The sequence below is a fragment of the Coenobita brevimanus genome, chromosome 85 (assembly GCF_032717465.1).
Source record: "Coenobita brevimanus isolate Jiangsu-jjx chromosome 85, ASM3271746v2, whole genome shotgun sequence".
Classification (NCBI taxonomy): domain Eukaryota; kingdom Metazoa; phylum Arthropoda; class Malacostraca; order Decapoda; family Coenobitidae; genus Coenobita; species Coenobita brevimanus.
Window position 1 is genome coordinate 7,171,058 of NC_137038.1, and position 15,927 is coordinate 7,186,984.

The following is a 15,927-nucleotide window of genomic DNA, read 5'->3' on the forward strand; positions in this document are numbered from 1 at the left end:
CTGGTTGCCCCTCCCCAAAGTGCCCATTTACCCCCCTTGAGTTACCCTTGCCATTATCCAGTAACGCTTAACTGTAAAACATGTTACTAGATCCCAACCGATCTTTGACAAAGTTCAGTAAATGGGCCTAAGTAAGTTCTCTGGCTAACTTCTAACCTAGGTACCTTTAGTGTTACCATTGTTGGGGATTTGTCGAATTCTCAAAAACATCATTTGTATGCTTCCAGGGGTCAACAGACTACTTTTCCGAATTCTAATTCTTGATTTTGAGGTATGTTATTGGTGGGGGACTTAGCTATACAATGGGCCAATGCACTGAGTGGTCCTGCCATCTGGTGGGAGTCCATGAACTTCTCCCAGAAACATGTTTTGTGGGTTTCAAAGATGTATTTTTCTGTGCTTTTATGTAGTTTCCTCAAATCATAGAATATTTCAAATGCCTTTGACAATCATGCTATTGGTGTGTAAGTGGCATTAGGGAAAAAAATCCATCCATCCATCAGCCAATCCTATGTTGCCCCATGAGCAGCGCAAAAGCCTGGGGCTAGGCAAGTTGGTCCTGACATTTAAGATGAGAAAAAAAAAAAATCGTAAAACACAAATCATCATCTCCACGGAATTAACTTCTACATACAATTTACTATTCAATGAACATCCCATGTAACTGGTGTAAGACTATAACATGGTAAATATATGGAGAAATGCTTTCATGCACAAATTTTGCCATATTTTAAAATTCGCTGTCAGAGCAACGTACGACATGTTTTCCTGAATGTAAATAAACTCTCGTGTACCTTTTCCAACTACTTAGGAAGTTGTAGCTGATTTTTTTGTTTTCCTGAATGTAAACAAACTCTCGTGTACCCTTTCCGATTATTGAGGAAGTTGTAGCTGATTTTTCTACCACAACTCCAACATCAAGACCAAGGAAGCAACAGGACTTTGGCTTTGAGTAATGACTTCCAAAAATGTTGATGACTGGACAGATTCTGAACTGAAGAAATATCTGAAAGCTAGAAGTGTACTCGGCTCTCCACATGTACATGTGGCAGAGCCGAGTACCGAATGGAAATGTCGCATGGTGATTATATCCATATCTTTCATCATTGTTTTCAAGAAATGGAAATCCTATTAACCTTATTCGAATTATTTACCGCCTTTATACATGCATAAAGGCAGTATTTCCACATAAACCCTCCTTAATACATTCCTAGAAATCACCTGATATAAAGGAGTAGAAAATATATTTGAATACTATTTTTTTCCCAACCCATCTTCTTTTTATAAGGCTATGAATAATGTTGAATCCTTAGTTTTGTTAGTGAAAACCTGATGTTCAACATAACAACACTCAGTTTTGGCTGACTGTCGGCAGAATATCAAATATTGGTAGCCGTAACCCTCGCACTCACAAAACATATATCTGGGAGAAGTTCACAGACTCCCACCAGATGGCAGGACCACTCAGTGCACAGGCCCATTAGCACCAGAAAAGATAAAAAAATTAAAGATTTATAGGTTTTATATAGGAAAGTTTGCAAATAACTTCAGTGTGTGCCCGATTCCCAGATAAGTGCCCAATTGCCCCATCATATGGTATGCACACTGTACCTCCTTGTTGGGGTTGAACTGCCCTTAAGTCACTTCACCAATGCTATATGTATTTTGAACCATGGGGACATCACACAAACCATGGGGACATCACACTACCTTATCTCATTTCAACACTGAGCTTGAACTACTCACTCACATGCCCATCTACCCTTATGCAGTCTGGTGGTCAAATGAGAGCCAAATTCAGTGTTTTCATGAAGAAGACAGTGTTTGCCTGTAAGACATTGTTCTTGTGTTTGGTGCCTCTCACATATACTGTTATACAGTATATATATATATATATATATATATATATATCTGTCTGTCTGTTGCCAGACGCCTCAATCCTGTTTGGGGTGGCCACAAACAAATCGCCTCCAAGTCGCCCTGTCCCCCGCCATTTCACTGCCCTGCTCCCAACTCACACACCCCTCTCTCATATACCTCTCCACCCCATCCCTCCATCTCATCCTCAGCCTCCTCCTCCCTCTTCTCCCCTCCACCTCACTCACATACACTCTCTTCGTCAGTCTTTCACCCTCCATCCTCTCCACATGGCCAAACCACCTCAGTGCGTTCCTCATAACGCTTCCTATCACATCCACATCCACACCACAACGCTCCTTTATATCCTCATTCGTCAGCCTCTCTCTCCATGTGACTCCACAGGCTCCTCTTAAATAACTCATTTCCAATGCTCTCACTCTTGACTTGTGTCCTTCCAACAACGTCCAAGCTTCACTTCCATACGTTAGAGTTGGTATCACAATGCTGTCATGTAATAACTTTTTCACTTCCATGCTCACTTCCCTGTTTCTTATCACTGCTTTCAAAGAACCAGCAACCTTTCTTCCCTGCTGTACCCTTTCAAGCACTTCACCCTCCAAACCTCCATCCTTACTCATCACACTACCCAAGTACTTAAACGTACTCACATTTTCCAATTCCTCACAATCCAACCTCGCTATACATTCACTGACTTCACCTCTCTCAAAGACCATCACTTTACTCTTCCCTACATTCACCTTTAAATTCCGTTTCTTACACACTCTCCCAAACTCATCTATATACTGTATATATATATATATATATATATATTTATATATATATATATATATATATATATATAAACTTGAAGATAAACATCAAGGGCATCATCTGGTAGGGGAAAAAAAAAAACTCTCTCCATCTTTGTGTAGTGCCATGCATATGTTTCTGTACTGGTGTAGTGAAAAACAAAAAATAAAAAAATAATAGTTTTATTATAAACTTGAAGATAAACATCCAGGGCATTATCTGTTAAAAAAAAAAAAAAAAAATCTTTGCCTAGCGCTGTGTGTAAGCTTGCGTAGGGGTGAGTAGTTAGCGGTGATGCATAGCCACTGGAAGGTTAGCACAGCCTCAGATGTGGCTTGCAATCCAAGGGTTAATGAAGGAGTGAATGTCTAAGCACCCAGCAACTTCTCCAACTTGCAGTGAAAGTGCTTAGAAAAGATAAACTGTTGTTAACTGGTTGGGAAGGAGGGTATAAGGTATAAAGATATTAGGAATAAATGCTCTTCACTAGGATCAGGTAATCCATCAAAAGTGTACTAATTTTGGAGAGCAAACATTAAACCAAAAATAAGGGAGGTGTGGCCCAATAGTAATATTGCATATACCTTTTGGCACCAGGTTTTCCTAGTACATGGTGCCTTTTGTCACCCAATTCACGACTTTCTAGCAGGATGCACTATGCCCCAGTCAGAAATAAGACAAGTCTGAAATTATGTGTGCCACTGTTTCACTGTGACTGCGGGCAGAACTGCTGTAATGGATGCTGAGGAATCAGGTTGGAGATGTGAAGGGTAGAGTCATCAGCATATGAATGGACAGAATTAAATGTGTAACTCAAATAACTGATAATAAAAGAAGAGAACTGGTGAGAGGACAGAATCCTGACACACTCCTTCTGACAGGTTTAGAAGAGGAATCGTGGCCATTTACAACAGCAGCTACAGACCTTAGGAGGCTTTCTACAGGGACAGACAGACAGATAGTTTCTGAAATCAATATGCTAAAAGTAAATGGATGTTGGTACACTTGATGGCTAGAATATACTGGTGATACTGATAAGTATTAACACCTCAATATTTTATTGACAAAACAAGGTGTGGTCTTACCATGCGTATGATCTCTGGGTAGACCGGCTCAGTCAGGACGCCTCGGCCTGCTGTGATATAGTCCACCAGCTCATTGAGTGTACTGCGTTTCATTTCTTTCCCTTTCAGATCTGCCACAGGGTCCAGAAAGTCGAACCCAACACAGCACTGCCGTAGCTTACGCAGAAACAGGTCCTCTTGCTCTGACCCCGGCACGTCTACAGGTGGTTGGGAATCAGAGTTAATTTTTTGCTACCATACAGTGAACTACCCTTATATTTAGTATACTACAATATAGTAACATTGACCTCTTAAATCCAATGACGTATTCTTCATTTCAGTATTGCTACCCTCTGAGAATTTTAAATCATTTGTGGGAAACTTTTGAACTGGGAGTTAGATACTGTATATAGTAGCCTCCATTGACCCATTCACTACAAAAGATCTCCTCTATGAAGAATGAATTTGTGTGCCATCAAGCAGGAGCAGATGTCATTCTATATAAAAAGATCTATCTATCTATCTATCCATAGCCCGACGCCCTAATCCCGCAAAGGGTGGCCGCAGACAAAACGCCTCCAAGTCACTGTCACCCACCATTTGACTACCCTCCCCCCCCCTCCCTCATATACCTCTCAACTCCATCCCTTCACCTCATCCTCAGTCTACCCCTCCCTCTCCCTCCCTCCACCTCACCTACATACACCCTCTTAGTCAGTCTTTCATACTTTTGTAAATTAGCAAATGAAAAACTATCTATCTATTGCCAGATGCCATAATCCCGTAAGGGGTGGCCACTGACTTTGAGTTATTTGTTTTACAGGGAGGGGCACCAACCCTCTATCAACCCACTTGTTGACACATAGGGAGCACATATGGTTTGGTTATATGGTTAACATCCAGCACTGTAAATGGTTTCTTGGCTTACAGGAAACCATTTGGCTTGTCACTCAATGTAAAGCCACCTGTAAAGGAAAGAAAAGCAATAAGAAGTGACAGGAAAGATGGGAGAAATAGCAAGAGAGGAGGGCAAGCACAGAAAAAAAAAATTATAAAGGCTAAGGAAGAAGTAGGCAGCACATCAAGTGAGTGGATGATCCATTACTTGAAAACAAAACCTTATTAACTGAATTTATATTACAAATTGGGACCTTTGAACCATTATTTAGTGTATTTACAAGTACAGTAGGTGGTGGAATAACCATATTCACTATGCCTTGGTCATAAGGAATGATGAAAGTCATTCAAATAATTCTGAAGTATAATCACAGCAACAGCAGCCAGGATAATAAAACATCAAATTTCACACACAGTCCTCAGTATTACATTCAGAAAACAACATACAAACAATCAACCCCAGAAAAGCAAACTTAAAAAAAAGGAGCACTACGAGTACAACATATAACTGTCTGATCTTGCCCTTTGACCCTGATCTTTGAATTACCGTACTGCTTTCAGAACCTAATAATTTAATGTCTAACTTTCAACTCTTCACCCAAGTTTAGTCCTAATTGGATTAAATCTGTTTAAGCTAGCCTTGATCTCTGATTTATTGATCACAAATTCAAATCATTTCACCCTTTGCTGACCCTCAACCTTTTCACCAACTCTGACTAAAAACAAATAAAAACTCTTGAGTTGTACTAGTCTCTTTCTCTCATACACACAAGCACACATGATAAAGATCAATGAAACAATACACCCCCACACCTCTGCAAAAAAAGGGAAATTAGTGGTAGGTGGTGGCAACCATCATCCACTCACTTGATATAGTGCTGCCTACTTCTTCCTTAGCCTTTATCATTCTTTTTCTTTGCCTGCCCTCCTCTCTTCCTATTTCTCCCATCTTTCCTACCACTTCTTACTGCTTTTCTTTCCTTTACAGGTGGCTTTACACTGAGTGGCAAGCCAAATGGTTTCTTGTAAGCCAAGAAACCTTTTACAACGCTGGGTGGTAACCATATAATCAAACCATACGTGCTCCCTACGTGTCAGCAAGTGGGTTGGTGGAGGGTTACTGCCTCTCCCCATAAAACAAATAACTCAAAGTTAAATGGCCATCCCTTACGGGATTTTGGCGTCTGGCAATAGATAGATAGATAGATATTCGGTATAACAACATTTCACTGTACAACAATGATTTCTTATTTATGGTAGCTATGGATGCTCTTATTCATCCTAAGAAATCTCCTATCTCTAGTATGAAAGCTCTTACTGGAAACTGTAGTGGGAAGGCTCTTAACTATTGTTGGGAAGCTCTTATATATGGCCAGGAAGCTTTAAAAATCTATAGCAGAGAAGCTCTTTTCTATGGCAGGGAACCTTTCAAAACTTATGTTGGGGAAACTCTTACCCTTGGTTGGGAGCTTTTAAAATCTATGGTAGTGAAGTTCTTACCTATGTTACGGAACCTCTGAAAATTTTCATTAGGAAAGCACTTATCTATTGTCAAGAAGCTTTAAAAACAGATGACAGTGAAGCTCTTATCTGGGGTAGGGAACCTTTCAAAATCTATGTTAGGGAAGCCCTTATATATGATACGGATGCTTTTAAAATCTATGGTAGGGAAACTCTTATCTATGGTTGGGATGCTTTTAAAACCTACGGTAGAGAAGCTCACACCTATGGTAGAGATGCTTTTAAAATCTATGGCAGGGAAGCTCTTATCTATGGTAAAGATGCTTTTAAAAACCAGAGTAGAACTCTTTGATATAGTAGGTTAAGGTACTTTTTCAAACCCTACGTTTGGGAAGCTCGTATCTATGCCAGGAAAGCTCTTCTCTGCAGTAAGGAAGCTCTTATCTATGGTACGTAAGCTCTTATCTATGGTAGAGAACTCTTCTCTACTGCAGGGATGCTCTTTCCTATGGTAGGAAAACTTTATGACATGAAATTTTTATCTTTATTAAGAAACCTCATACCTATAGCAGGGAATCATATTTTTGGTGGGCAGGGAATTTTATCTATGGTTAGTAAACTCATATCTATGGCAGGGAAGTTCTTACCTATGATAGTGAAGTAATTATACTCGATTTTTTTCCAGCTGATGATCCACTTTCGTGGATGTGGCACCCGCGCACTCCTGCTGTGCGATTGGTTGGTTTCAATTTCATACCTGAAGTATCATATAAAAAAAACAACAACTGTACCTTATATTCCAATTCTCATAAGTGCTGTTTTGCATTGTCATGTACTATACAAACAGACATGAAACAAGTATGTATCTGTGCTTCACCCAAACGGACAATGAATTTGAGAAAGTTGAATTTGAATGGAAATATTTATTGTTGTAAAAGGTACAGAGTTGTTGCATCTCCCTATATTAAAAAAAAAAATAAACGCATTTGGCTGGGTAAGTGCAAATAAAAGGTATCTTAATACTTAGGCGCTTGTTACTTTAGACAATAGTACCATTCTAAGTAAATTAGCCGTTTTGTCAGTGGTAAAGTGGTGGAAGTGGGGAGGCAAATGGGGGACACGAGAGACGGCCAGGCAGGAAAAACAAGTTGTCTCGTCTCGTGAGACTTATTATCTTCGCCCATATTATCCGTAAGTATATATATATACAGGTATATTTATTTATTTATTAGAGATGTAATAGCTCTTTACCTTTTGCAACAATAAATATTTCAGTTCAAATTTGACTTCCTCAAATTCATTGTCCGTTTGGGTGAAGCATGTCATGGGTTTCATGTCTGTTTGTATAGTACACTGACAAAGCAAAACAGCATTTATGAGAACTGGAATATAAGACAGTTTTTTTTTTTTCCCAAATATGATATATACTTCAGGTATGAAACTGAAACCAACCAATCACACGGCAAAGTGCGCAGGTGCCATATTCACGAAAGTGGATCATCAGCTGGAAAAAAATCGAGCATAGTAATGGTATGGCTCCTTTGATCTATGGTAGGTAAGTTCTGGTCTATGACAGAAAAGCCCATATGGTATGGCCAAGTGCAGCCAAGACACTCCACTTCAAGGTTATTTCCTGGTGTGTAGCTGAGACACTCCACTTCAAGGTTATTTCCTGGTATTCATCTCCATGATGAACGGTGACAATGCCAAACTACTTCCTCACAATATATGACCCTTCATATCAAACCAATGGGACAAAACCATCATGAAAAAAAGATGCACCGACAAAGAGAGAGTTCTGTGAAGATCAGGCTGATATTCTAAGGCTACAAGAATAACTGAATCTATTTACACTAAGGCTCCTATGACTCGGTCTCGGCAGCATAATAACTACATATTTAGCACTGGATTGAATATATATCATACTAAAATATTAACAATAAGGCTCCTACAACTCTCAGTTGGATTTAAATCTCTAGCATTTGCTGGAATAAAATAAAGGAGTGTCCTCACCCTGGAAAAGCTATAATTGTTACAGTAATTCCAAGGTACTATAGTGCTGATGGGTAAAAGAAAGACCTGGGATGAGGGGAAGACATTCAGTGGCAGGGGGAGTGAAGAGGACAGAAGACATGTCATAATGAAAACTGACAGGGAGGTTTGGAATTACTGTACTTTGCTGAAACTACCCCCGATGAATCCTCTCATACATCTAGCATTTGAAAGCTAAAGCTGTAGATGAATAATTGTATGTAAAGATATAAATTTATAAGTGAAAATGGCTGATAATACAGTTAATAAAAGTGACAACAGGCAACTCAGTGCAGTTCTATACAGAAAAAAAAAGTATTCAGTCTGGTGATATTTTCCATTATATTTTTGCTACTGTCAGACAAATATATTAACTCTGGAAAACCATCTGTTATGAGGTTGTTAGTTGGAAAGTCTCCACTAACCCCTTAACAACCTGGTTCCTCCCCACAAGATGAATTAAAGCATCTGATGATAGCAATAATCTAATACAGTAATCCCTCTAATATCCGGACGCCCAATAACCGAACATCCCCACTAACCGAACCTTATCGTCCTGGGATCAAACATTCCCAAAATGGTCCGAAAATCCAAAAAAATTGGAAAAAAAATCGATTTTTTGCCGTCCGTAATTTGAACTTGCCGCGCGCGCCGCGTGAGAGCATTGTTTTGGTTCGTCATTCCTCCGACGTCCGATAGAGCGCCGCTGCATCCTCCCCACTTCCCGCCTGTCTCTCACCGCGACTGGACCTGCGCTCTTCGTAATGGCTGCCCACGTGCTCGCTTTTGTGGTGGTGCCGTACTTGCTGCAAGGCCTCCTGCTGCTCTCTGCCCTACTCTTAGTGTGTGTGATGATGGCCCCGCCTCCTGAGAAAAGGAAAGAGAGTGGTGTTGACTCTGGAGAAGAAACGGGAGATATTGGAGAAGGTTGATGCGGGTTGGTCTTCCTCTCGCATTCTCCGCGAGTTCAACCTGGCCCGGTCGACTTTGTTTGATATCAAGCGTTCCCGAGACAAGCTCATGCAGTACACGGCTGACTTCTCGTCGAGAAGCAAACGTGGAGAGGAAGGTTATGTTTACTCCCAAGTATGCAGAGATCGACCGCTCCACGTTGATTTGGTATCGACAGCAACGTGCAGCTGGTGTGATGGTACGTGGAACGGAGCTGAAGGCTGCTGCTGAGAAGTTTGCAAGGCTTCACGACGCCCCTAGACTTCAAGGCATCCGAGGGTTGGCTCTTCGCGTTCAAGTTGCGACATGGCCTTACTAACCGTAAAGCACATGGCGAAGCATTGGACGCTAACGAGGATGGAGTGGACGAGTTTCGGCACAAGGTGAAAGGCTTGATCGACAGGGAGGGCCTCACTCTCGGTCAAGTCTATAACGCTGACGAAACTGGCCTATTCTATCGCTCGGTGCCAACGAACACTCTCGCCGATGAGACGGAGAAGCGTGTACCTGGCCGCAAGCTTTCTAAGGAACGGATATCTGCTTTGTGTTGTGCCAATGCTAACGGCATGCACCAGCTTAAGCCCGTTATTGTTGGCCGTGCAAAGCAGCCTCGGTGCCTTCGTGGGGTGATGGATGTCCTTCCTGTCGTATGGTACCATTCTTTGAAAGCATGGTTCACAGCTGTGATTTTCAAAGACTGGTTTCACCATCACTTCGTCAAGGAGGTCATACATTACCAGACGAAGACACTGGGAATTCCTCGCGACCAGGTAAAGGCTCTCCTTCTCCTCGACAATGCACCTGCCCACCCGTGCGACAAGGACTTGGTTGCTGAGAATGGCCGTATTAGGTGCATGTTTCTGCCACCTAATACGACTGCTCTCATTCAACCAATGGACCAAGGAGTGATCGTGGCAACAAAGCGCCTGTACCGTCGGAAGTTCCTGGACGAGGTGATGGTGGTTCTCGAGGACGAGGACGAGCGCAGGGAAGGACGTGACACTCGAGGCAAGCGGACTTTGGAAAACCTTCGCCGCTACAACATCAAGTCTGCGCTGTACAACTGGGCTAGTGCATGGAAGGAAGTCCCTGTGAAAACTCTTGAAAATGGTTGGTCTCGTCTGCTTCTCGGAACAGATGTGGAGTACGATTTCCTAGGGTTTGACGTGGATGACTTCCATGCACGGCTACGTCAGCACGGCGACGATGTTGATGTGGACGATGTTCGTGAGTGGTTGGACGACGACGAGGGCGATCCTGGGTATCAGACGTTGTCTGATATCGAGATCGCGTCTTCGGTTGCTGGTGTCAGTCCCGAACTTGAAGATTCCGACGACGAAGGCGATGATGATGCAGACTCCGCCCAGCAGGACACTACTCCAGCCATCCCCAAGCTGAGCGCACTCCGGGAACATCTAGAGTTCGTCCTAGACTACCTGGAACACCCGGACTGCGACAGGGAGATGGGGCCCTTGGGACTCGTGGGAGGAAGTGCGTGCTTTCCGGCAGCGCATCATCAATCGCCAGAATCGAAGGTCCTTGCGTCAATCAACGATTGACAGTTTTTTAAGGACCTTGACAACCTCTGTGCCAAGCCCAGGTTCAACTCCGTTGCCTCCCAAGACAGGCCCTCATGCTCCGAGCCACAGCCCAGCACATCAGCTACAGTGGAGTCACCGCTCGACGTGAGTTTGCGGCTGTCTTCAGAGTCTTCTGTAGTCGGTACGCCATCACCACTACCCACCGATGCACCCCTTGGACGCCTGCCAGTGATACTCTCGGGCTCTGACAGTGAATAAACAGCAAGAACTTCTCCACTAGACCACACGGGAATTTTGAGTGTTGTGCAGTGAAAAAAACGGTGTGTTGTGTTAAGGTTTTCAAGTTGGGAGAAAAGACTAAGTAGAAAAGAAATTTAACGTAACTAACCTTCTTTGTTTTGGCTTTGGAAACTTAAAAAAACTTGGGAAAAGTTAATGTGCAACACTTAAATTTAATGGAACATTATTTGGACTAAAGTGAACACTGTGAAAAGAACGGACTTCTGTGTGTTAGTGACTAAGTTCAGTGCAAGACTTCAGGAAGAGTGTAGTGCAAGTGCTTCAGGAAATCGTTCTTACTGTCAGAGTCCGAGAGGAGGCGGTTATTCATCGAGGTGGCCAGGGACTTGCTGTAAGTAGCCAAAATGTTTCATGTTGTACTATTTTCCATACTATATTTACCAGAATGTTTCATATTGTATTTTTTCCCATACTATACTTACCAGAAAGTGTCATACTGTACTTCTTTCCATACTAAACTTACCTCATGCATGTGCAGTAGGAATGTGTTTTTCAGAGTTCGGTTAGGTTCGGTCAGGTTAGGTTCGGTTAGAGTCCATAAGTACCAGAATGTTTATTAATGTATGAACATACTTCTAAACCCACATTTTATGTGTCTATTGCATTTATTTCAGTCATTTATGTGCCTTATTGGTGTGATTTGGGTGTTAAATAGGTGCTATGCATGTCCGGAGGGAGTTGTATAGGTGTTTCTCTGTGTTAGGGTCCGTAAGTACAAGTCCATAAGCTGGGGCCCAATATCCGGACAAAACCAATATCCGAACCTACCGATGGCTCTATTGATCCGGATATTGGAGTGATTACTGTATACTATAACACTAGCTGTGTGTGTGTGTGTGTGTGTGTGTGTGTGTGTGTGTGTGTGTGTGTGTGTGTGTGTGTGTGTGTGTGTGTGTGTATTTTGATCAGCCAAAACTACATATTCAAATCGCACCAAAATTGGCACAAAAATCGCAAAAAATTCGCTGTGAAAAAAACTTGGTCCCATCATGATTGAAAAACTTTTACTATATATAATGAGCGACCACATTTTGACCAAAAAAAGCCGCTCTCAATGGCCAACATAAGATCTCCGTAGAATTTTTTGCCCAAAGCAACAGCAGCGCGAAAGCCCTCCGCGGGAACAAGTGCAAGGGGCCTGAAGGGCCCACGAGCACTTGTAATAATAATAATAATCTATCTATCTACCTATCTATTGCCAGACGCCTCAATCCCGTTTGGGGTGGCCACAAACAAATCGCCTCCAAGTCGCCCTGTCCCCCGCCATTTCACTGCCCTGCTCCCAACTCACACACCCCACTCTCATATACCTCTCCACCCCATCCCTCCATCTCATCCTCGGCCTCCCCCTCCCTCTTCCCCCCTCCACCTCACTCACATACACTCTCTTCCTCAGTCTTTCACCCTCCATCCTCTCCACATGGCCAAACCACCTCAGTGTGTTCCTCATAACGCTTCCTATCACATCCACATCCACACCACAATGCTCCTTTATATCCTCATTCGTCAGCCTGTATCTCCATGTGACTCCACAGGCTCCTCTTAAATAACTCATTTTCACTGCTCTCACTCTTGACTTGTGTCCTTCCAACAACGTCCAAGCTTCACTTACATACGTTAGAGTTGGTATCACAATACTGTCATGTAGTAACTTTTTCACTTCCATGCTCACTTCCCTGTTTCTTATCACTGCTTTCAAAGAACCAGCAACCTTTCTTCCCCGCTGTACCCTTTCAAGCACTTCACCCTCCAAACCTCCATCCTTACTCATCACACTACCCAAGTACTTAAACGTACTCACATTTTCCAATTCCTCACCCTCCAACCTCGCTGTACATTCACTGACTTCACCTCTCTCAAAGACCATCACTTTACTCTTCCCTACATTCACCTTTAGATTCCGTTTCTTACACACTCTCCCAAACTCATCCACCAAGCCTTGCAGCTCCCCTTCGTCTTCACTCAACAACACAGTATCATCTGCAAACAACAGTACAGGGAGTTTGCAAATACTATCCTCTCTCACTAGTGCCACTCCAACATCCACTACCCTACCTTGTACCTCTTTTATTAATAATAATAATAATATTAACGAGGGTTGATGGCAATGTATTACCAGTATATTCTGAAACACAGAACTGAATGCACTTCCAACCTACAACAACAAGGCTGGCAATGGTTACAAATTAGTGCATCATCTCACCCCACATCAATCAAGTGTCTCTACCAAAACATGTAAATTTCCTTCCATTCTCAACACAACACCAAAGATCTTAAAGGTGCACTTAAAGTATCTATTAATGCCAGCTCAGATATAACAAAACATTCAGAAAAAATAAGATTCAAGCATTCTTTATATATAGTACAAAGGAAAAACAGCAGAACTTGGAAGAAAAAAAGATAAGGATTGGAATATTACTAGTATATATTACAAAGAAGACAAGCAACATATGTCTATCACCAGCACTGGATTTGAATTATACTGTAAGTGACATGACAATGTGCATTTGAATATACAATATTCTGATGTAAACAGATCGACCCACCTATCCACCTACTAACCCACCCACCCACCAACACACAACCAATGCAGTGTGTCTCAGCATGGACTAACAGTCTCTCCTACTACGTTCTTCGCTAATGGGAGGTGCCAAATCTTGTGATGTCATTCCCCTAAACTTTGCCCACTACCCTGGCAGCAAATAGGATCCATCTGTACCCATGACATCACAGCTAATGGCTGCTACCACTCCCTTTCACTCTATGATCAGCCAATGGGAGGCCAGCAGCTGGATGACAGAATTCCATATGTATGAAGGAAGAATACCAATTTCTATAGTGTATGTAATAAGAACATAAGAAGAGAGGATAACTGCAGTAGGCCGGTTGGCCCATGCTAGGCAGCTCCTAGAAGAGTAACTGAACTACTAGAATGAGATAAGGATAGCAAAGAACAAGGCTCTCCCCTGCCCTCCAAACCCTCATACATATATATATATATATATATATATATATATATATATATATATATATGTGTGTGTGTGTAAGAAATGGAGTGGCTGAACAGACAATAATTTCACAAAATGAAACAACAAAATAAAACAAATACCACAAGAGGTTGTCATGAAGGACAGTCAAAGGCCATAGAAACTGAGTGCAAGACACTTGTCGGAAAAGGATGGTAGCTAGAGATACAGTATAAATTGAAACATCACACAAGAAAAAGAATTAAGAAAAAGAATTAAGACAAAGAAAATAAGGTAATTACATGAGGAAGAATGAATAAGAATGGCTGTTGGAGAGGAAAGGAAGGTTCAGGGAAGACAAATTACTGTTAACCCCCCACCCAAAAAAAAAAAGAGGGGGGAGATAAAAATAAAAATATCACAAACAGAAACATGAAATGAGGAAAATGAATACATGAATAAGAAAGACTATACAGTATATGGCTGCTGTAAAGGATTGTGCCCTCCCCTCAAAAAAAAAAAAAAAAAAAAAAAAAAAAAAAAAAAGGACTAGAAGAGACTGCCACAAAGGATAGGCTGAATAAGGGATGAAAGCAAATGAGTGTTATGTATTCATGGCAAGTCCACACCACCACACACCTCTTACAGAATTCATCACACTTTCCATCTCACCCCCACCAATGCACAACATATCCTACATGTAACACTTACAGATATCATCACACTTTCCCTCTCACTCTCACTAATGCATGACACATAAATAGATCAAACGTCTTCCATAGCATTTATCACACTTTACATTTAATTCCCACTAATGCATGACACACCCACATGTCAGCTTTTGTCATTACACAAAAATACCAGAAAATGCTCGTAAAACACTTAAGGCTTATATTGTCAGCATTACATAAACTGAACATCTAGAAGTCAGGGATTTGCAGTACTGTGCATTTTCCATTACTGCCTCCACTGGTTCCATCCACTCTACTGACTTACACTACTCCAGACTACTAACTTCTATACCAATTTCTTCTCTAATGACATCCCTGCACAGTACTACTGACCACTTATCTCTTGCTTCTCATGCCCTCCATTTTAATGTACAGTACTTTGTTTCCTCACCAACACTGCCCATGCCTCAGCTTCACCACCCCTACTCCTGGTACACCACCAAAGTTCCAGTCCTGCCTAACCACACCCACTTCACCCCCTACCCCCACCTATACTTTGCCACACCCTTCCCTGCCTCACCACACCCACACCACAGCACACCATCCCCACCTCACTACACTGACAACACAACATACCACCCTTGCCTCACCACAGCCACACCACACCCACACAACAGCACACCACCCTGCCTCACCACACCCACATCACAGCATACCACCCCTGTCTCATCACACCCACACCACACCACCCCTGTCTCACCACAACCACACCACAATGACCTCATGCTACCCCTATATCCCCTCTCCATCTCTGCCTTACCACATGCAATTCATTTTCACCCCAGCCCTGCCTTCCTGCTTTACTATCCTTCTCTTAAACCTATATATGTGGGTATCACATCCACTCCTTTCCCATTTCTGCCTCTCCACACCCTTTCACCCCCATCCCAGCCTGCCCCACCATCCACGCCTCCCCACACCCAATTTACCACCATCCCTCGAACCTACCTCACCATCCTATCCCCACCTCAGTCCCACCACAACCTTTTCACCCCCCCTCCCCCTAAGTCCTGCCTCATCATCCCCTCCACACCTCTGGCTCACTCATCCTATTCACCTCCAACCTATACCCATCTCAACATTCCCTTCCTACCTCTGACTCACCCACCCTATTCACCTCCACCCCAGGACTGTCTCATCTCACCCTATTCACCCTTACCCTACCTTACCCCTATCTCACCATTCCCTCCCCACCTCTCTCTCACCACACTCTATTCACCCCCACCCAAACTCTGTCTCACCATCCCCTATTCACCGCACTCTAGCCCCGCCCACCCACAACCACTTCACTGGCACCCCTCTGACACCTGATCCT

The 15,927-nt window shown here is 42.6% G+C and overlaps 1 protein-coding gene across 1 annotated transcript in view; it reads right to left on the bottom strand.

Moving 5' to 3' along the window:
* Window positions 1–15,927, bottom strand: part of wdb (serine/threonine-protein phosphatase regulatory subunit widerborst) — a 138,374-nt gene that overhangs the window by 84,804 nt on the left and 37,643 nt on the right. The window contains exon 3 of the mRNA XM_080280528.1: window positions 3,756–3,952. Within this exon, the coding sequence (XP_080136654.1) occupies window positions 3,756–3,952 (197 nt within the window). The remainder of the gene's footprint in view (window positions 1–3,755; window positions 3,953–15,927) is intronic.